Consider the following 20,792-nt stretch of genomic DNA (forward strand, 5'->3'; position numbering starts at 1 on the left):
GCCCCATCACAGCTGGGTTCTAGCTGAGGGGCTTGGGTTTCTAAAGCGGGAATGGGTCTCTGAAAAGGCAGTGCTCTGGCCAAGAACTCACTCTGTTTTCCCGAGAGCAGATGGCCTGTGTCACGGGCCAGGTGAAAACCACACACTCCATTAGTCTGGGCATAATTTATTTTTTGCATAGCCAAAAACTAGAATCTGGAGATACAAAATCAAGAACCCAACAGTGCAGCATTTGTGACGGAAGAGCACAAAACCAAACCCGGTGGTCGGGGCGGCGGCCGTGCGGGGGCCCGGGCCGGGGGAACTCGGGGCGCACCGGGGCCACGCCCTCACCCCAGCTTTGTGCCGCCTGCCCGTCGGTGAGGCCCCCCCCCCTGCAAGGACGCCTGTGTGCGTGGCAGCCCCTCCGGGCGGCAGGGCCACACCCAGGGCCCCACAGAAGGGGGCCAGGAATCAAGCCCTTAGCTTTTCAGTTAAAAAACAGACCTTGAAAAATATTTACATGCTACAGCGGGGCCTGCTGGGTCAGAAACCCCCTGCCCCAGGCCCCTGCCCTTCCCAGCCCCCCTCTCCACCCCCAGCCCCCCTAGAAAAAAAAGTCAGGAAGGAAACAATTGAGCAAGAGCTGAAAGAGCCCCAAGGGGGGGGTGGCTGAGGGTGGGGGCCCCTGACAGCAGGGGCCTGATTGCGATGGGGGTGGGGCAGGGCCCACAAGGCAGGCCGACCTCCCACCTGGTACCCTGAATGTCACCGTGACCAGGTCATCCCTGGGCCACCAGGAGAGCCCAGGAAGTGCCCTGCTCCCACCCTTGTAGTTGACCGCAGGTGCTCAGGGCCTCAGAGGACAGGCCCGGGCGCCCTGCACGGTGGGGGGGTGTGGCAGACCCCGCACAGAGGGGACCCTGCAGGGTGGTGGCTCACAGGAGCCAGACCGCCTCGACCCAGGACAAACAGAGCAGAACGGTGCGCAGAAGCCCTCCGGAGGCCCACGGGGCCCTCTGGCAGGAGCTCCCCGCCTGGTCCCCACCTGCACCGAGAGCACCTTCCTCCCTCCCACGGGCCTCACTCCTGGGCCCGGCCCACGCTCACGCCCCCGGGGCTTTGGTGGGACCCTCACACGCAGCCTCCCAACAGAGCCCCCCCCGGGTGCCGGCCCTCCACCAAGGGCCGGGGCGTCCAGGGCTCACCCACGGCTGCCGGGACGCGTCCCCTCACCGCCTCCCCTGCCTCTCAGTCCCCTGCGATATGCTACATATGTACACCCTCCCAGGAGCGGGAGGTAGACGCCGGGCAGAAGGAGAGTGAAGGGGGAAAGGACGTGAAGGGGGGAGCCAGCTGCGCCCCTCAGTGAGCTGCCTGGCTGCGAGGAGAGCCCCGGGAGTCCTTTCTCAGCTCCACGGGGCTAGCGGTGCGCGCTCGCTCCGGGGCGGTGGCAGAGCGCTGATGGAGCACGCGGGGGCGTGGCGGGGGCGCTGCTCTCCCACTCCCGGGCGGGGGCACGGCTGGCCTCCCGCCGGCCTCCCGGCTGGCTGGCAGCGCCCCGGGAAGGCCTAGTGGGCGGGCTCCCCGTGCACCCTGAAGCGGTAGATGCAGGTGTACTCGGGGTGGCCCCAGTTGGTCAGGATCCGCAGCTCCACCACCTGGTACGCGGCCATCTGGGGGTCCTGGCGGAGGAGGAGGGGGTTAGTGTCCCAGAGCCCTGAGACCAGACAGCAGGCGGAGCCTGGACTGCAAAGCTCCTGTCCTCAGGCCTTGCAGGGGAGTGTCCAGCTGGTGGCCCGGGGGCCCCAGGGGCTTCAGAGGTCCTATAGGGGCCATGCACCTGGGCCACGTTAAAATGGCCTCGTGGCTGAGCACGGCGCTGGTCACCCCAACACAGCTCACAGGAGCGCTGGACTGTTCCTGTCGACCGGCAGAACTACCTTCACGGGGTTTGCTGCTCCGTGTTGATGTTGGAAAAGAATCCCTTTACTATGAGTTAAGCAGGATTTCTTCCTTAGAAATCAGGCCTCTGTCCTCTGTCCTCAAAAAGCCCCAGTTTTTGAGCCAGCCTCCCCTCCCCTGGCGCCCTCCGAGCAGCACTCCCCAGCTCCCCTCCTGTCCCTGCCCCCACCCACCCCCCTTCTGAAGGCGCGGCACCCTCACATCGGCTGAGAAATCCCAGCTACGCTCCTGGCTCCACTACCACCTCGGAGCTCCTGGCTCAGCCCGTGTGTCCAGGCCCCCTGTCTGCTCCACTGGACTGTCCCACAGGGGCCTCCGGCTGGGGGCCAGCCTGCCCGTCTCTGCGTTAGCCCCTCGGCTGCCCTCACCTGCGCCTCCCGCCCCCCTGCTCCCACCCGGACACTCCCAGTGCTGTCCCGCCACCTCTCCGTCCGCCCTCCGCACGCCCTCCTGTCAGTTCTGGCTCGCTGCCCTGCAACCGCCTCCCAGCCCACCGCCCTGTCTCCGGGCCGGTTTCCCCCTCACACCCACCATTCACACGCAGTCACAGGGACCTTACCCTAGCGAGCATCACACTGTCACTTCTCCGCCTAAAGCCTGGCAGTGCCCACCCCGCCCCCCAGCGCAGCCCTGAGGGCGGGAGTTCTGTGGCCTGGTCTCTGGGCCGGCCTCTCCAGGCCCTCTTCCTGCCGCTGGGCTTTTACCTCGCCCCCGCACTTCTCACTGGTGTGTTCCAAGTCCTCACCCTCTGGGGAGGTTGCAGGCAGCCTGCATCAGATTCATCTGGGCTCTTTGTTGGAATGCAGGTTCCTAGGTGCCAGTGGCCCCAAGGAACCCGCCTCCTGGGGTGGGGCCTGGGACCCTGCATTTCTAACAAGGGCCCGGAGGACAGGCCCACTCTGGGTGAGTGGCCATGCTGCCCTGTGTGAGGCCTGGCTGGGCCGTGTGCACCCCCCAGCACCTGGACAGCCGCCCCTGTTCCGTGCCTTGAGCTGCGGGAGCTCGGGGGCTGTGGGTCCCCGCTCTGCGCCCCGGCTGCTGCCTGGCCCAGGGTGACTGCTCAGAATGAGTCTGCTGAAAGGGTGGGAATGCGGGCCCGCCACCCCAGCGGGCACCTCGGGGTCCTGTACCTGAAAATAAAACGTCTGGATGGGCTCCCCATCCTGGTCGTAGGTGAACTGGCCCAGAAGCGTCCCCTCCTGCCGCAGGTCTTCGTCCAACCCCTGGAAGGACGAAGGGGGGACGCTGCCCTTAGACACGCACCCTGGCCAGCCGGGGGGGGGGTGGGGAACCTGCCCTCCTGGTCCCCACACCGGTCCCCTCCCACCCTGCTGGCCCGCAGGGGACCTGAGCCTGGACTCAGGGCTGCGAGGGCGTCCGTGGCAGAGCAGTTACTTAGCTCCTTGGGCCTCTGCTTCTTCCTCCACAGCCTGAGACAGCTGGAGTCTGAGGACCATTTCCCACCCTGGCGCCGCCTTTTCCAAATCTGTGTCCCTCCCCAGCCAAAGAGCGACCCCAATGTCACCCTCCGTAGGGACCCCCGGGGGCCACCTGCACAGGCGGGATGGATACTCACAAGGACTGCGAAGTCCTTGGGGGCACTGGAGATGGTGCTGTTGGGCGACAGGGACTTGGGCACGTGCTCTAAGGTGACGGCGGTGGGGCGGATGCGGGCCGAAAGGCGAACCACGGCAAAGCCCTGGGGCCCCTGGAAGGCCCAGCAGTTGCCCGGGTGCACGTCTGGCTGGAAGGGAAGGAAGCCGGGTCGGTGCAAGGCTGGTGGCAGAGCCCGCCGGAGTGCAGCCCTGGCAGACCTGGGAGGGGACAGTCACCCACCCACACAGGCGACTCTGCTGGGGGGGGGACCCTGCTGTCGCCCTCCCCGGGTGCCTACCTGGAGGATCACGCGGGGCGACTGGGAGTGGTACCACAGGGGGACGCCGAAGAGGCTGAGGAGGGCCGTCTTGGTCTCGTAGGTCTCGGAACATCGGGTGCTGATCACGCTGGCCCCTGACGCAGGGAAGAAGGGACATGCTGGGTGGCTGGGGCCTGGACGCAATCAGCAGGGGAGGGAGACAGGACAAAGGGCTCCGCTCCGTGGCACAGAGGTCCCCAGGCTTGAAGGGCGGAGGCAGCCCGAGGAGGGACCACTACTGCCCGGGGCCTCTCTGGGGACAGAGTGCAGGTGCCCCGGGCCCAGGCGGTGCCCCCAACCCAGACCTCAGAGCAGCTGTGAACAGCCTCGTCCCAGCCGAGGACGGTGCTCAGCACGTCCTGACACCCTGACACCTTGGAGCTGGCATTTGCCGCAGTCAGGAGTTCCCGGTGGCGTGACCTCCCATAAGCCCTGCTCGGCCAGCACCGCAGCCGCTCCAGCAGGGGCCAGATGTGGCTGCGGCCACTGGGGCGTGGTGCCAAAAAAAAAAAAAAAAAAAAGAGCGGCGTGCGCACCTCCTGATTCCAGCGCATAGTCCACCATCCCGATGCGGTCCTCACTGTAGCGCTTCAGGGCCTGGTTCACGATGCGGTGCACCTCCTAAAACAGGCACCCGGAGCCGCTGTGACGGGGGCACACCCACCCACCCTCGTGCCTCCCCTGCCAGGGGCCGGGAGCCCACAGACCCACTCCCTTCTGTGCTTGCTCCCCACGGGTGTGCCTCCGCCCTCCCACACCAGCCCCACAGCAAGCTCTGGAGCCTCCCGCATGCCACTCGGGCCCTGAAATGCACCGGGGAGCTGGCAGTGTGGGTCTGAGGCTCCCAGGGAGGAAAGCAGTGTGTGTGAGTGGGGTCCCGGGGCCGAGTTCCTCACCTCCTCCGTCACCCCGATCACGCCTTCCTTCTGCAGCCGCAGCCCCAGGCTGGCCACCGCCTCCCTCGCAGACTTGCCCTGCACCTCGGCCACGTGGGCGAGGACCTTGCTCTCCAGCTCCTGCAGCTGCGCCTGCACCTCATCTCGCTGGAGGAGCCCAGCGCGGCTCCCGCCGCCTCGGAGGAGGAACTGGCTGATCCAGGCGGGGAACTGAGACTCCACCTGGGGGCCGGAGAAAGGTCTCAGTCAGTCGGGGATGCTGGCAGCTTGGGTAGAGGGGTGGGGGAGGGGTGCGGGCCTGCTTGGAGGGAAGAGCTACGGACCACTCTGTTCTACATATGAAAATGGGAAGAACTTCCATCACAGGGAGCCAATATCTAGGTCAAGGCTAGGGCCCGGAGCTCATGAGATGGGCAGGAAGCTCTCTGCCCCGAGCAGACTCCAAGGACAGGGGGTCTCAGAGGGCGGGGTGTTCGGCTGGGGGTCTGCACAGTTCCCAGTTCCCACGCACATCGTCCCGCACGGCCTGGAGCTGCCCCGGCAGCAGGCCCACTTGGTCCGCCACCGAGTTCTGCTTCAGGGTCAGCGCCGCCAGCTCCTGCCGCAGGCCGGCCAGCTGGGCCTCCAGCCGCCCCAGCTCCTTCACGGAATGCTCGCGGAAGGACTCCTGGGTCATCCTGCTCCCAAAGAGAAAAGAGCAAGCCTTGGGTCTCTGCGGAGGGTCTCCGCGTTGGCTCCTGATGTGAGGAGGGCCCAGCACACGCAGGTGGACGCGAGGCCTGCTCTCAGAGACCCTGGCTGTGAGCACAGCTCCAGGGCTGGCCGGCCTGTCCCAGGGGTGGATATTTATTTATTTGTTTACTTATTTATTTTCAGACAGAGGGGAAGGGAGGGAGAAAGAAAGGGAGAGAAACATCCATCCGTTTGCCTCTGGCACGCCCTGCACTGGGGACCTGGCCAGCAATCCAGGCATGTGCCCTAACGGGGAATCGAACTGGTGACCTAGACTGGTGCTCGACCCTCCGAGCCACACCGGCCAGGGCACCAGGGAGCTGATTCTTATCCTGCTCCTTCTCTAAACTCAGATCCGCCACCTGCTCGGCCTCAGCCGCTCACACCCCCCACCAGCATGACGACTCGAGCTTGGGAAGGCAGTGGCTGGAGGCTGCACAGGAGGCTGTACGGAATCTGAGTTCTCCTCCAGTGCCCCGCCGCCGGCCTCCAGGCCCCTCAGGGACAGGATCTACACCTGGAGTCCTGAGCTGGGCTTCAGCCACCCTGCTCTCTGTCTAGAACACAGCCAGAGCTCTGCTCTGGGGGCTCCACTGCCGGTCCGCCTGGGGCGGGGCTGGCTGGGGAGGGGAGGGGCTGACTAGAGAGGGGCGGGGCTGACTGAGGAGGGGAGGGGCTGGCTGGGGAGGGGCGGGGCTGGCTGGGGAGGGGCGGGGCTGACCAGGGACAGGCAGGCCCAGCCAGACTGTAGGGCCCCTTACCTGTGCCACTCGGACTTCAGCTGCTGGAGCCGAGTCTCAGACTCCTGTTAGCGGGAACAAGGGAGAAATGCAGGTGAGGTCAGGCACAGAGAAGTCGGCCTCCCAGAGCAGCATCTGCTCCCTTTGGGGTCTTTGCCTGACCACACCCCTGCCCCAGGGTCTCCCAAAGGCTCCAGCGAATGCCAAACTGGCCTCCCGGCCAAGGTCCTCCGGAGAGCCTCACCCAGCATCTGGCGGACTGAGGCATCGGTAAGTTCACTCCTGCATTCAGCATGTTAGACCCAACACCACGGGCTGCAAGCGACCCTTCCCGCCCCCCAGCCTGCTCCCAGGGCATCCCTCGGAGCATTCCAGCCCAGGGCGCTCAGGTCAAACCGAAGTCTGGAGACTACACCCCCCGCCCCTGCCTCTATGGAGTCTAAGCAGGCCCTTCAGGAGGCCGCCGTGTCTCTCTCGGCCCAAGAACAGACGTCGAATTGGAGGCCGCTGCAGGCCACAGGTGCCCCAAGCCCGCCAACCTGGGAGGCCTGGACGATCTTCTTGAAGAGGTCCTCCGAGTCCTGTTGGTGTTCTGTCCTCAGGGTGGCTACTTCCTCCTGTCGGGAAGTGGGAGAGGCGGAGGGTTTCACCGAGCTGCGCGCAGGCGGCCACTCGCCGCCACAGGCGGGGTGGCCGGAACCCAAACCAGGCCTCCCTGGGGGCCCTTCTGCTGCGGTGCTTCTTGGAAACGTGCCCGCCTACCCGAGACCTACGCGGTGCCAGGCACTGCGCCAGGCACCCCGCGTTCTCGTGTGCTCGCAAGCTGGCGCGGGGGCGCGGGGGCTCGGGGGCAGGCAGCAGAGCGTCTGGTTTAATGAGGAGGAAACCGAGACTTAGTGAAGGTCATTGCCAAGCGGCAGAGCCGTGTCTTTCACAGCGGGGAGTGCAGGGTCTCGCCCCCTCCACCCCCACGCTCACGATGTCCCCTGCACACGACCCCCAGAGCTCTTGCCCAGAGGCCGCGGCTCCGCTCCCCCACCTGGATCCGGGCAGCGGTGTCCCGGCGGAAGTCCTCCTTCAGGGCCGCCTCTCGGCGGCTCACCAGCCCCTCCAGGAGCGCCAGGGTGTCCTCGTGGCTCAGGCCGCCGCCGCCGCCGCCGCCTGCCTCAGCCGTGGCCCCTTGCCGCAGCTCCAGGCGCTCCAGGCGCAGGGCCTCCTTCTGCCAGGCGGAGGAGAACTCGGCAGCGAGAGCTTCCAGGCGCCGCTCCAGCGAGTGCACGCGGGACAGGATGCGCTGCTCAGCCTGGCGGGGCGGGGCGGGCGGGAACATGCACAGGGGTGAGGGGCCGGGGAGGGGGAGGGGAGAGGGTCCCAGACGCGCCCAGACGCAAACACACGAGGGTCCGGGCTCTCGGGACAATCTCTCTGCCCTGCGGGTGGGCGAGTCATGCCGCAGGGAAATGTGGGACAGTGAGCCCAGGGTGCGGGGACACTCAGCGGGCCGGTGGGGGGGAGTCTAATCCCCAAAAAGGAGTGCGTGTGGGACAGGGGAGAAAGGACACAGTGCCCTCCCAGACGAGGGTCCCAATGGAGGGACAGCCCGAGAAGACGACGGGAAGAAACCGCAGGATGGCCCCGGGGGCTGGGCGACCTGTGAGCAGCACCCATCCCCCCCTCCGCTCTGGGGGTGCACATGCATGGGAGAGCGTGGGGCCGAGGGGTTCAGCTGCTGCCTTTCAGCAGCTTCCTCTTCTCCCGTCAGTAAACTACGGCCAGATGGCCAGATCGTTTGGAAAGGCTTTTTCTGTTTCCCCTTTAACTTGTGCCCCAAGGAGGAGACAGAAGACCAGTCCCTTGGGCCTGAGGGCGGCATGTGACAGCGCGCCGTGAATGCTGAGGACCTTGTGGGCTTCACAGCGGAGATCGTTGCCAAGAGAAAGCATAGACCAGCCTGTCAAGTACCAAAGGGCAAGAACACTGGCTACGGAGGTGGCTTCTGATTTTTAAAATTCCATTTTTTTGCACGTGACTCAAAAAGCAAACAAACAGTAAAACGTCGTGCTCCTAACCCCTGCCAGCCTCCACCCAGGGCCTCCCCCCCTCCTGCCTGAACCTGGCAACCATTTTTATTAGTGTCTTTGTGCAAATGCAATCTCAATCTCTCTCTCTCTCTCTCTCTCTCTCTCTCTCTCTCCCTCTCTCTCTCTCTCCCCTTTTTACAAAAAGGTGGTCCTGGAATTAAATTGTATTTAATATCCTTACTAATGATTGAAAAAGGACAAGGTATACGCCATTATCTTACAAAATGATAAGATCACGGTCAGGAAAGTAACATCCACCAAAATAAATGGTGAAAACTGTGGCCCCAAATTAACTTCAGCAAGATACAAACCAAGCCAAGTCACCGCAATAAACAGCTCGAAGTTTTCACCCTGGACCTCAGGACCGGCGTGCACACAGGCCCCGCCCTCCCTGGACTGCGGGTTCTGCGAGCACCGCCCAGGCCTGTGTCCTCTGCCCCTGGCAGCTTGCAACAGTGGCCGCCTGCTCGCCCTGCACGATGTGGCCTTGCAGGTGCTTCCCCTGCTCGTGTCCAGCCCGGCTCTGGGGTTTGCTGAACCAGCGGAATGCGGAGGAAGTGACAGGGAGCTGGTTTCAGACCGAGGCCTCCGAAGGCCCGGCCCGATTCTGCTCTCCTGGAGGCTTGCATGGCTGCCGTGGGAACAGGACCCGGCTAGCCTGCCGGACAACAGGAGCGCGGGTGGAGCGCAGCCAGCCCTGCCGACGCGCCAGCCGGCTGCTGCCCACACACGAGGGAGCCCAGCCAAGACCGGCCCAGCCTTGCTCAGGCTGGAGGACCCAGAGACTCACGAGCGAATCAAACGCTTGTACTTTCAAGGCACGGATCTTAGGGGCGGTTTATCTGTGCGGATGGATAGGCAACCGACCGGGATGTTACCCTATTCACAGAAGGTGCTCGGCAAACACAGGGCGGGGCACAAGGGGGTTCAGGACTGTGAGTACACAAAACACACAGTCTGCCCGTGTATTGCTGTTTATTAATTATTGTATTATTTTCCACGCGAACAACTGTAAACCTACTTTTGCCCCACCCTGTACTTGTGAAATTATATTGAAAGGAACCAAGCAAATGAGACCACTTGTCTGACTCCTCCTATCTTCTGTTCTCTGGCCTTGGAATGGCAGCTCACCTTGGGACGGTTCTGAGTCCTGTCTGTGCGAACTGCCTGCCTGCCTGCCTCCCCCCGCGCACACCCCAAGCGGCGGAGAGGGTGCCGGGGAGATGAGGCGGGGCCCCGGCCTGGCTGGCACCCGTGTCAGCTTTGCATGTCAGGTGTACGTGCAGGGAAACCAGCTGTGAACGGGCTGAGGGAGGAGCCCGGGAACTAAGATACTCACCTGGGAATGTGAGGATGAGTCTCTGGACGCCCACACCTCATGCTGCTGGCCACTGCCCCTCGCTGCCCACCAGGAGACCACAGCGGGGTGGAGCGTCTGCAGCCCATAGGGGTAGAAATACCAGGCACCTGTACACAGGGGAGGGGGCGGTTACCTAGGCCCGGGGCTGTGCGTGAGAAGGCGCGGACCGTGAGGACGGCAGCCTGACTGGTTCGTTCACGCGAGCTGAGCGGGGCTTCTGCCCACAGGCCACTAGGGGGCGGGTGCCTCCCACAGTTCTCTGGGGCAGCAGCGTCCACCACACAGCCCGGAGTGTTCGCATTCTCACGGCCCCTCAGGGGCCCGCATCTCAAACCGGGAGAAGATGGCTGCGCAGGCTTGGGACATCCAGGCTCGGGACGTCCGGGGCTGGAGCCCAGAGGCCCTGCTGGTGGATCTCAGCCCAGACTTGACACCAGAACTGCCCAGGGAGCTTTTAAAACACCCGGTGTCAGAAAACACACCACCAATGATACACAGACGAACAGGTGCCACAAAAAGACCATACACTTAATCTGAATTGCTAATGTTTGCAGAGAAGGGGAGGGAATCTTTTTCTCATTCACTCTTGCCAACGCTCAAGGACTCAAGGATGCCGGAGAAGGGGAGGGAAGGTCCTGATGGCCCAGCGGGAAGACTTGTGGAGCGGCTTAGGGAGGAGGGCTCTGGGGGCTGTGAGTGAACGGAGGGTGGAAGCAAAGACAGCATCGGCCCCAGTGAAAGGAATTACAATGTAACACCCCAGAGAGTTGTCTAAATGCAAGAGAAGGAAAGCCAGTGACGGAAGATGTGATGAGAAAAGAATGAAGTTGTCAAAATCAGTGTAATAAATGCTGGGAGGTGGCAGGGAGAGGCGGAAACTGGCCCCCCAAAAGCCCGCCCGCCCTCCACACAGAGTGAGTTCATTGGCCGAGGGGACCTCGTAGGTGGGATTTAAAAGCTCCCCAGGTGACTCTAATGGCAGCCATGATTGGGAATCACAGATGCAGAACCCACCTGCTGGAGAGGCTGCCTGTGGCTGCAGGACAGGGCACAGGGACACAGCCACACAGAGGTGCTTGCATCTTGCTCTAGGGCCCATCTGTTTGTGGCGTGTTCGCTTCTGAGCCGTGCACGCACGTGTGTGCGTGTGTGCGGGGGTGAGGGCACCGGAGAAGGCCACGTTGGCTGAGGAGTCTCCAGCCAGTAAGATGCTACACCTGCCACTCATCAGCCAGGAGGCTGGGTGCAGGTGCGACAGGAAGCACGTGACCGCCAGGCTTTGCGTCAGACCCTCTGGACATGACCTCACTGACCGCAGTCCCAGAGCAGGCCCCGCCGCCCACCCCCTGCCTTGGAGACTCTCGAGAGGCACCTGCTGTGACGCCAGCAGGAGGGCAGCCGGCCCCCTGGGGGAGGGCGGGGCCCACCTTCCACTGCGTTAACTTGCAGGAAAGTGCTTTCTGACTCACACGCTGTGCGGTCGTAAAGGGCGTTACCATGTTAAGGCTGATGCCCAGTCCCCAGTGGATGTGCACAAGCTGTTCTTGTGGCAGGAAACAGAGAGGAAACCAACACTTGGCAACATGTTCTACCTTGGTATTAGTAAAAATAATAATACCAGTTGAATAGATACTCAACCTATATAAGCAACTTTCTAACAAATAATAAAGCATGATCTTAAATTATAAATTGGTACAATCATTGAAATTGAGCCTGGGGGGGCGGGTCATGGAGGAAACTCACATGAAACTGTCCAGTGAGAAACTGACAGGAATGTGGGACTCAGTACACACACACACACACACACACACACACACACACACAATGATTTCAACTATGTAGCAAATCCGGAACTCCCATGGCAGAGATTGGGCCAATGCAGTGTTTCATGACCACAGGTATTTTAGTGTAAAAGGCGTACTCACTTCTCTCTATTACTTCATTGCTTGGATCTTAAAGCTAGCTAAAGATGGAGCTTGACCTTGTAACAATAATTCACCCGCCCAGACTACACTCTGAGTTGAATGGAGGGAAAATGATGCTAATAATAGTGGTGTCAGCGGCCCCGATTTTGACTCCTGTGCCAGGGCGTGTTCCAGCCTACGTGGCTCTAAGGCTCCTCCACGTGAGCTGGGCATCCAGTGCAGCCACCCACACTGAAGACAAGAAGAGCGGGGAGGAGCATTTCCCCTTTCACCCACGGGACACCCTGAGGACACGGCAGCACCGGTCGGCGGAGGACCCTTGAGAGCCCAACAGGAGCAGCCTGGGGCTCCAGCCTCCAGAGGTGCCCAGGCTCGGTCTGAGCCCCTCGTCCTGCCTCCTGCCTCCTGCCTGTTCTGGTAGGTGATTACCATCCCTCTAGTTTTTGGTTCTGCTCAGCACCACCTCCGCCCAACTCTGCCCGTCCCCACCGCCCCGGTCCTACCCATCTCCCGGGACAGCAGGTCAGCTCACCGTAGGTCAGGCCAGTCAGGAGCAGCAGCAGCAAGAGGAACCACAGGAATGTCTTCAGGGACGAGAGGCGCCTGGGTCATGGGAGGGAGGGGTGAGCAAGGGGGTCGAGGTGTCAGGGGGGGCCCCAGGGCCTCTTGGCTCCCCACCCTGGGGAGTCCCCTGAAATTTTTTTCCCTGAGTGACAAAGTAGGGCTGATGGGGAAACCCTGTGTGTCTCATCTTGCCAGGGCCAGACTGGACTCTTTAGAAGTCTTGAGTAATGGGGACAATTGTGACCCTATGAATTTAACTAATGTCACTAAAAATAAGTAGTGAAGCCCTGGCTGGTGTGGCTCAGTGGATTGATCACTGGCCTGCAAACCAAAGGGTCGCAGGTTCGATTCCTAGTCAGGGCACATGCCTGGGTTGCAGGCCAGGTCCCCAGTTGGGGGTGCATGAGAGGCAACCACACACTGATGTTTCTCTCCCTCTCTCCCTCCCTTCCCCTCTCTCTAAAAATAAATAAAATCTTTAAAAAAATGAGTAATAGAATCTGCCCTGGCTGGTGTAGCTCAGTGGATTGAGCATGGGCCTGTGAACCAGAGAGTCACGCTTGATTCCCAGTCTAGGGCTCATGCCTGGGTTGCAGGCTGGGTCTCCAGCAGGGGGAGAGGGAGAGGCAACCACACATTGATGTTTCTCTCCTCTCCTTCCCTTTCCCTCTAAAAATAAATAAATAAAATCTTTAAAAAAAATAATAGAATCTTCAAAGAAACTAAAATTTTCATATGTAGAGGTCCTCTAAACAAGCAAATACAGAAAAAAAAAATATGGAACTCCCTAAACAACATTTTCTTTTAGAAAAACATGAAAAATTTTTTTGGCGGGGAGGAGCATGAATCCGTCCTTGCCCCTCTTCTCAGCCCAGCTCCATGCCTGCTCCAACCAGGACTGCAGCCTGTGGGGCCCGTCCCCAGGTCCTGCCTCTGCTGGGTCAGGGGCTTGGGGCACAGACCCGCAGCATCCCCGGGCAGCTCCCGAACACAGGGCCGAGAGGGGAGTGGAGAGTTCTGGGGACCCCCAGTGCCGGGCTAGGGCCGAAGGCCTGACCGGTGGGCAGAGGCCACCTCGTCTGGAACTTTCTGGCTCATTGCCGCGGCAGGAGCCTTGCTCACCTGGTCAAAACGAAGACGTCCAGCAGGGAGGCAGCGGTCGTCAGGCGGTACCAGGAGGTGCCGACCCACCAGTAGAGGAGCCTGAAGAGCCGGCCTGAGAGAGGGGCCATCGGGTTCAAGTGCCGCCCTGAGCTGGTGGCGGCCTGCAGCCCTCCCTGCCCCTACCGATGCCGACCCGCGGGCACCTCTGTCCTGTCGCAGGGCTGCCGGGTTCCTCTACTCCGGCCCACCCGCTCAGCCAGCTGGCTCCCAGCGATTATTCCCGAAGGACCTTTCCCGGGTGGTCCCACGGTCTCTCTGTGGGTGCCAGATGCCCAGCTGCAGAGACGGGCGAGGAGGGGCTGGAGTAGGGGGGAGACGGTCGTGCACGGAACAGCCTGCACCCACCTGGAAAAGTGACCACCGTCCAGAGAAACGAGCCTGCCCGAGACACAGTGCTCCTCAGCCGTGAGCCCGAGCTCCGCTGGTCCGTCTCCAAGTACCCTGCAGGGACAGCGAGGACACCGGCTCAGTGTGTCCTTACTCGGAAGAGCTCTGGGACATGGGGACCGCCTGTCACTTGTCTTCTGTGGGCTGAGACCACGTGGCACCCTCCTGCACACTCCCAGAGAGTCACCCGGCCTGGCACCTAGCCGGTCAGGGACTGTCTGCCAAAGGAACTTTCCAGCGGCTTCTGACACCGTGTCTCTCCCGAGCTCCCCGCCTGCCCCCCGGCCCCGAGAGGGCACTCCCTCAACCACTGTGCAGAACCAGAACGAGGCGGCGGGGGGGCGGGGGTGTGGGGACGGCCTCTGCTGCGTGAGGCCCGGGTTCGAATGCCTGCTGCAAGTGAACCAGACAGCGGAGCTGACCGTAGGCCAGGATGGCTGACGTGTTGGAGACACCCCAGGCTGGGCTTCGGGCGCTATGGTGGCACAGCAGGGACACCTGGACCATCTGCGGGGGCGCCTGCCAGACCCCGTTCTGTCTCAGGCCGTCAGGGCTGCCGCCCCCAGCCTTCCCCTCCCCTCCCCGCCCTCCCCGGGGGTCCTGGAACCCGCTGCTGCAGCAGCATCGCCTACCTGCATAGTCGTCCTCAGAGGAGTAGCCCGAGGAGGACCCGAGGAAGTCCTCGGAGAGCTTGGTCTCCGCCAGCCCGTTGATCTTGCTGCTCTCCGTGTCCCCGGTGCCTCTCCTCCTCCGCACCTGCAGGTCCTTGCCTGAGGAGGGGAGGACGCGGTGTTCTCCTGGGCACAGAGATGCCGGGGAGGGTATTCCTGGGGGTCTTGTGGGGCCGCCCTGATGGACAGATGGAGTCTGCCCTTGGCCTCGCTCGGCCCAGCTCTCTGGGCCCCGGGGAGGGTGAGCTGGGCCCCGCCCCTCAATCTCCTGGGCTTGGAGCAGCTACCTGGTACTTCCTCCTCTGAAGGGGGCTGCAGGTTCAGGCACCTGGCTGCTCTTCCACAGGTTTCTGAAGCGGGGAGCCCCTCCTCTGGCCCAGCAAGGTTAGGGGCCTGGGGGGAGGCCCCTGGCATTTGGGCCCGTACATTTCCAGAGGAAGCAAAGGCCCCAGGAGAAAGGCTGCAGACACTTACTCCAATAGGGGTCTCCGAGCAGCTGGTCACCCAGGACGGAGCTCCGGGCGAGAGAGGCGGCCCGGGGGCTGCCAAAGTAGGACTCGCGGACCACGGACTCGCTGTAGTAGGAGGTGTGAGCGTCGGAGGAGGGGCCCAGCTGTGGCGCGGGGGACAGACGCTTGGTGTTGCTGGATTTCCTCTTCAGGGTCCTGCGGGCATCGGCCGGGAGGGGAGAAGGGGAACAGGCAGGTAAGCCCGGCCAGGACTAGGAAGCCAGCGGCAGGGCCCTCCTGCAGTGAGTGGGCTGGCCTTGTTGCTAGGCAACCAACAGCTTCCCAACTACTGATTGGCTGCCTGCAGAGCACAGGTAGCGCCTCCGCTCCCATTAATTATCTCCAAATCTCGCCAGCAGTTAGGGCAGATCGTCAAGGTGATAGAGTCAAGATTCAAATCCGGGTCTTTAACGGCAAAGCCAACTTTTTTCCCCTCGTGCTCCTTAATGGATCGGTAATTCCCACAACCCACTGGAAACTCGGACGAACCCGGCCCGGCCTCCAGGAACCTCAGGGGCTGCCATGGGGGCCCACGTCTGCAAGGGGGCACAGTGAGGTGGGGGCCTATCTTGCTCATTGCCTGGTGCCCCTGGGCCCCTCCCCTCCCAGCTGTTTGGCTGGCCCTGCCAGGGCCCGCACGTGGTGAGGCACACGCGTGTGGGTCCGGGGTGATGGCCAGCCGGGCACGCCCATCCACAGCAGACGGGGGTTCTCCTGAACCCAGCTTGCAGTGTCAGGGTTTCCGGCCCCGCTGATTCTTGAAGCTGCCTCTCCCCACTTCCTGTTCTCTGAACACAAGGGCAGCGGCCTGGCTCCCGGGAGGGCAGAAGCGGCACCGGTCCTGGCCTCCCTGGGGGCGTGGGGGTCCCCTCGGCCGCACATGGGCACCTGATCTGTCCCCATAAAGATCACGAGAGGAAGAGCCCGTGCAAGCCCTCTGCTGGGAGCCTCGGCGCTGTCCCCGGGGGTGGCGGCGGCCCCTTACCTGAAAGGACTGTCTTTAAACAGGGTGCTCTGGCTCCCCGCCACGGAGCTGCCGCCACTACTGCTGCTGCCGCCGTCATCATCACCCTGGGAGTAGCGCGTGAGGCGCTGGCTTCGACGAGACATGCTGAGGTGCGGTGGGGACCCTTCCCCTGAAGAGTCCTGGGAGAGAGAGGAGGACGGGTGAGGCTCCGCCTTGTTGGTAGCTCCTCCCTGGGGGCGGAGACACAGAGACACTTTCTCCCAATGAACAGACCACCTGCTGTGCATTCAATCAAAGCAGCCCCAGCCCTGGCTCCGCGGATTGAGCGCCAGGTGTGTGAACCAGAAGGTCGCTGGTTTGATTCCCAGTCAGGGCGCATGCCTGGGTTGCAGGCCAGGTCTCCACTTGGGGACGTGTGAGAGGCAACCTATGGATGTTCCTCTCATCCATCGATGGTTCTCTCTCTCTCTCTTTCTCCCTTCCTTCCCTCCCCTCTCTCTAAACATAAATAAATAAGCTCTTAAATAAAAAACAGCCTGAGATGTGGGTGCCAGCATCACCCACCCTGCTGCAGGCCACCGTGTCCTGGGCTCACTCAGTGCCCAGATAGCCTCTTCCCACAAGGTTCTCAGGCTTTCAAACTGACACTGAGCTCCGTGAGAGCCAGAACTGTCAGCCAGAACTGTCCCTTTGCAACCTTTGGCGTGTGGCACACACCAGGCACATGAGAGATGCTAAGTGAATCTCAGTCATTTCCCTGTAGCTCATTGGCTCATGGACCAGGGCCCCCATCCAATGGTGGCACCAGAACTCACACTGTGACACTGGAACACCCGTCCCTGGCACAGGCCCGCACACTACTCTAACAGCGGTCGGTCGTGTGCTGGGTCCCCTGGGCTGGTGACTGTGCAGCAGCGTCAGGGTAGATGTGACGGTGGTGATAAAGCCCTTTGTAAACATGCCCTAGGTACCTGGCTCCTTACACACCCACTTCTGACCCTATGAGCCAGGAAGATGTCATTAGTCCCACTGCACAAGGGAGGAGTCTGGGACACTGAGGTGAGTGGTATCCCAGCCACCCAGCCTGTGAGTGGCAGAGCCAGGGTTCAAGCTCACATCTGACATGTGCCGGGCTCTGGGTCTGTCCATCCCGCCATAAAGTTTTCGAGCTCTTTCAGGGGTGTGCTGTGGCCCCGACTGGAGTCCCTGATAGCCTCAACTATGTTCAGAACAGGCTGTAGACAGAACTGTTACACAACAAACATTTGTTAACAAACCAGCCAAGCAGGGCGGTGGAGCGGCAGTGTGGGGTTACGGGGGAGGAAATCAAGGCCCTGCAATTGATAACTAGGGCTCAAAGGCGGCCTGGGTGAGTGACCTGGCCAAAGGAGTTTGCCCCCCGCCCCCCGTGGAGGATCACTTTGCTCTAGAAACCCAAATTCAAAATCTCGGATTACCAGTACAAGGGGCACAAACGCGCCCCCTCTGCCAGCCCGTGCTACAAAGTCATTGTTACCTAGGCCCACTCCAGAGGTCCTCGTTGATGCTTCAATTACTAGTGTTCTGGGCTGTGTGGTGGGCATAGACACCAACACTTCCCAGCTCAGACGACGGGAACCAGAAGGTCCGGTTAGTCCAGCTGGAGGATTCTAGAAAGTCCTCTTCTGCAAACAAGCAGCCTCATGTCTTGGTCTCACTGGCATCCTCTCAGGTGGGATGTTCACCTGACACCCTTCCCGGGTTCTAGCCCCTGCTGGTAAAGGGCTGAGGGACCAGTGGTAGCCAAAGCAGGAAGCTGGCCTGGGTGCTTTTCTCTGTTCCACTCCTTATAAGGCCATTCCACCCCCACGCCTGCCCTCCCCACCTGAAAGCTGGCTCCTCCTCTTAACCCCTGCCCTGCAGACCTGGAGGCCTTCACTCCGCGGAGAAACTAAGCGGGGTGTTTACATGACACAGAACGCTGGGGCTGGCAAGAATATAAATACTCATGTGTGTGTGGGGGGGGTGGTGCTAAAAACTGTCAGCGCCCCCACCCTCCTCGGGGTGCTCTCAGTCTTTCCTGGGGCACGCTGGCATCACAGAACAGTTTGCAACTGAGTCTGGGTTTCACAAGACGAAAAAGGTCAAGGCTGCATTCTCCAAAACAAACAGGAGACGGGCCTCTAGACGCTCGGATAGTTTGCATATGAGAACAGACAACACCCCTCCGACGCACGTGATCAGCCGAGAAACCCTCCAACTAAAACAGCACCCCGGCCCTTCGGGGCTGAACCACATCCTTTTCTCCACTTCGCCTTCCTCCACCCCTCCCGGACTTGTCTGACAGTGTCCCTCCGGTGCTCAGACTTCGCGGAGGTCTCGGGCACCTTCCAGGGGCCGGTGTCCCGCCGCATCCCCTCCTGGGGCCTGTGACACGCTCCAGGTGCCGGAACCCCCTTCATTCCCTACCCGCTGAACCCGCAGAGGTTTTTATCAGCCGCGAGCGAGCGGGAGCCTTCCCCGCTCCTCTGCTCTAAGTCACTCTCCCGCCCCCTATTTGTTTGGTTTCTTTTTAGAACTGAACGAGACGGGCCTCCCTCCCGTTCCCAGAGTTCTGACAGGCAGAGGAGAAAAGAGCCCGGAAACCGCCTGACTCGCACGAAAACACGGGCACTGCCCCGGGCCGGTTTGGGGCAGCCGTGTCTTCACTTTCCTCCTCCAGGGGAGGTTCTGCCCAGGGAAGTCCCGCCTGGAGACATCCGCCCTCCGGGGGGGGACCAGTAGGGTGGCCGGCTCTGGGGGCGGGGACCCGGCAGAGATGAGTCAGGGCGGATGGCCTTGGCACGGCGCTGGCTCTTCCCGACCGGCCCAGGGGCGTGCGCCGGGCGGGGCTGGAGCCCGGCCCAGCTTGGCCCCGAGAAGAACCAGGCCTGGGCAGCTCGGCCCTGGCCGGAGCGGCCCGGTGATGACCCCGGGGTCAGGCCGGGCCCCGCGCTGGCGGGGAGGCGGGCGAGGCCGTCCCGCCACCTTTGCCACGCGCGTCGCTCCCCAGAGGCCCGTGGCCAGCTATTACCTGCTGTCGCTGCTTCTTCGCGCGAGTCTGGGGCGTCCGAGGCCCGCCGTGCCACCCTGACGCGCCCCCTTCTCCGGTCGGAGTCCCGCGAACGGCGCTCGGCGCGGGGGCCCGCGGCGCCCGGGGAGACACAGCCCGGGACCAGGCCGGCGGGCAGCAGCTGCGAGCGGCGGACAATGCGGCCCGCGCAGAACCGCGCTGCGCGAGTGGGGCCGGGCGGCGCGCGCGTGGCCGAGTGTGTATGTGTGCGCCTGTCAGTCAACCCTGACAGGACGCAGCCCATTGGCCACGCCCCGCCCTCTTTACCGCCCACAGCCGCCGCCCATTGGGCGGTTTGAACACAAAGGCCCCGGTTCGCCCCGCCTGCCGCGTGGGCCCCGCGGGCTGGGCGCGCCCAGTTAGGAGTTCGCGCGTGGGAGGCGCGGGCGAGAGGGCGACTACTGGGTGATGAGAACCCAGCTGGAGCCAGCAGGCGGGGCCTCGGCCGGGCCTCACCGCGCGCTTGACTCCCCAGTCCAGTGTTTCACAACACCTGAGGGCTCCCCCGTGCGCTGCACACCACCGGTGGCCTCCGGGCCACAGCGTCCCAGCGCTCCGCAAGCCGAATCTACAAGGCCGGGGTGCCAGGACCTTACACTCATTGGGTCTTTGGGGGCACAGTCTCCCCAAGAATGGCCCGAGGAGGTGGGGAGTAGGGGAGGCAGAAGACCCCGGGCCTAGGGTCCACGGGGACGTGTTTGTGCATCTATAATGGTGCGTGTATAATTGTTCTCTTAGCCAGGTCTTTTTTACACCCACTTTACAGAGAAGGAAACAGGTTTTAAGTGATTTGCTTCAAGTCACACAGCCAGAAAGAGGCAAAATTGAGATTAGAAGTTTCTCTTCACATCCAATCCCGCATTTTCCATTTTAGGGTCCAGACATGGTGCAGGCTCTGCCACTTCCCAGGCTGGCCCCCAGGGCCCCCAAGTTTCACTGTAGAAGCTTTTCTCAGTTTTTTAAAAAGATTTTATTTATTTATTTTTAGAGGGGAGATAGAAAGAAACATCAATATGCAGTTGCTGGGGGTTATGGCCTGCAACCCAGGTATGTACCCTGGCTGGGAATCGAACCTGTGACACTTTGGTTCGCAGCCTGCGCTCAATCCACTGAGCTACGCCAGCCAGGGCTTCTTTTCTCAGTTTTAAGGAAGGAGCTGGCCACAACTGGTGCTGGGAAGGCGTGGAGCGCACGACCAACGAAATGGCGTTGGTCCAGTCGTGGGAAGGCAGCCTCTCTGTTTCTCTGCCTCACGCAGACACGCGTGTGGAAAGAGCATTGACAGACGGCCCATGAGCAAAGTGCCGCCTGACTCCAGGGACCCTGGGCCCTGGCTCCCTCCCGGCACAGCCTGGGAGGAGTCGCTGTCTGTGCAAGCTCTTCTAGGGGAAGATGAAACAGCCCGTCGTTACTTCACTTTTCAAGTGCCAAGAGGAAGAGGCAAGAAATGACAAAATCACTGAGACAGGACAGGAAGTGGTGGTGGTGGCGGTGGCGGTGGCTGTGGTGGTGGGTCCGGGAGGGCACTGAGGAAATTTGAAGCCCTTGTGTTAAGTTGACTCCAGACAAAAAACCACCCTCCCTCCTTGGGCCTCCACCGCCCCACCTGGAGAGCAGGAGCTTCGGCCGCACGTACAGCATCTTCAGGACCGTGGTGCTGGTTGGGTGCTGCCTCCGGGGTTAGACGGAGAGCTCCCTGAGGCCAAGGGGAGAACTCAGATCAGATTCAGGGTCTGCGTCCAGGTAGGGCGGGGCTCTCTCCCGACACCTTCTCCCCACCGCGATGCTGAACTCCCCAGTCCAGTCCTAGCCGGTTTTAGTGGAGCCCCCAGATCCCTCCCTCTCC

General features: G+C 62.0%; 1 protein-coding gene across 2 annotated transcripts; it reads right to left on the bottom strand.

Annotated features, from left to right (window-relative positions):
* Positions 1–1,441: 1,441 nt before the first annotated feature.
* SUN2 (Sad1 and UNC84 domain containing 2) lies at positions 1,442–19,159 on the bottom strand. 2 transcript variants are annotated; one of them, XM_028532395.2, is made up of 18 exons: positions 18,908–19,159; positions 15,874–16,024; positions 14,854–15,044; positions 14,341–14,478; positions 13,667–13,762; positions 13,280–13,373; positions 12,126–12,196; positions 9,648–9,775; positions 7,267–7,530; positions 6,767–6,844; positions 6,249–6,292; positions 5,267–5,432; positions 4,756–4,977; positions 4,396–4,480; positions 3,839–3,954; positions 3,521–3,688; positions 3,075–3,167; positions 1,442–1,664 (listed from the first exon to the last, which is right to left on the bottom strand). In XM_028532395.2, exons 2-18 carry the CDS (start codon positions 15,996–15,998, stop codon positions 1,551–1,553), a joined length of 2,193 nt encoding a protein of 730 aa, XP_028388196.1. In that variant the 5' UTR covers positions 15,999–16,024; positions 18,908–19,159; the 3' UTR covers positions 1,442–1,550. The 2 variants fall into 2 exon arrangements, with proteins under 2 accessions (XP_028388196.1, XP_035875532.1); XM_036019639.1 differs by having other exon boundaries at positions 15,874–16,033.
* Between the last annotated feature and the right edge of the window lie 1,633 nt (positions 19,160–20,792).

This window comes from Phyllostomus discolor, chromosome 2, assembly GCF_004126475.2.
Source record: "Phyllostomus discolor isolate MPI-MPIP mPhyDis1 chromosome 2, mPhyDis1.pri.v3, whole genome shotgun sequence".
In the NCBI taxonomy this organism is placed as follows: Eukaryota; Metazoa; Chordata; class Mammalia; order Chiroptera; family Phyllostomidae; genus Phyllostomus; species Phyllostomus discolor.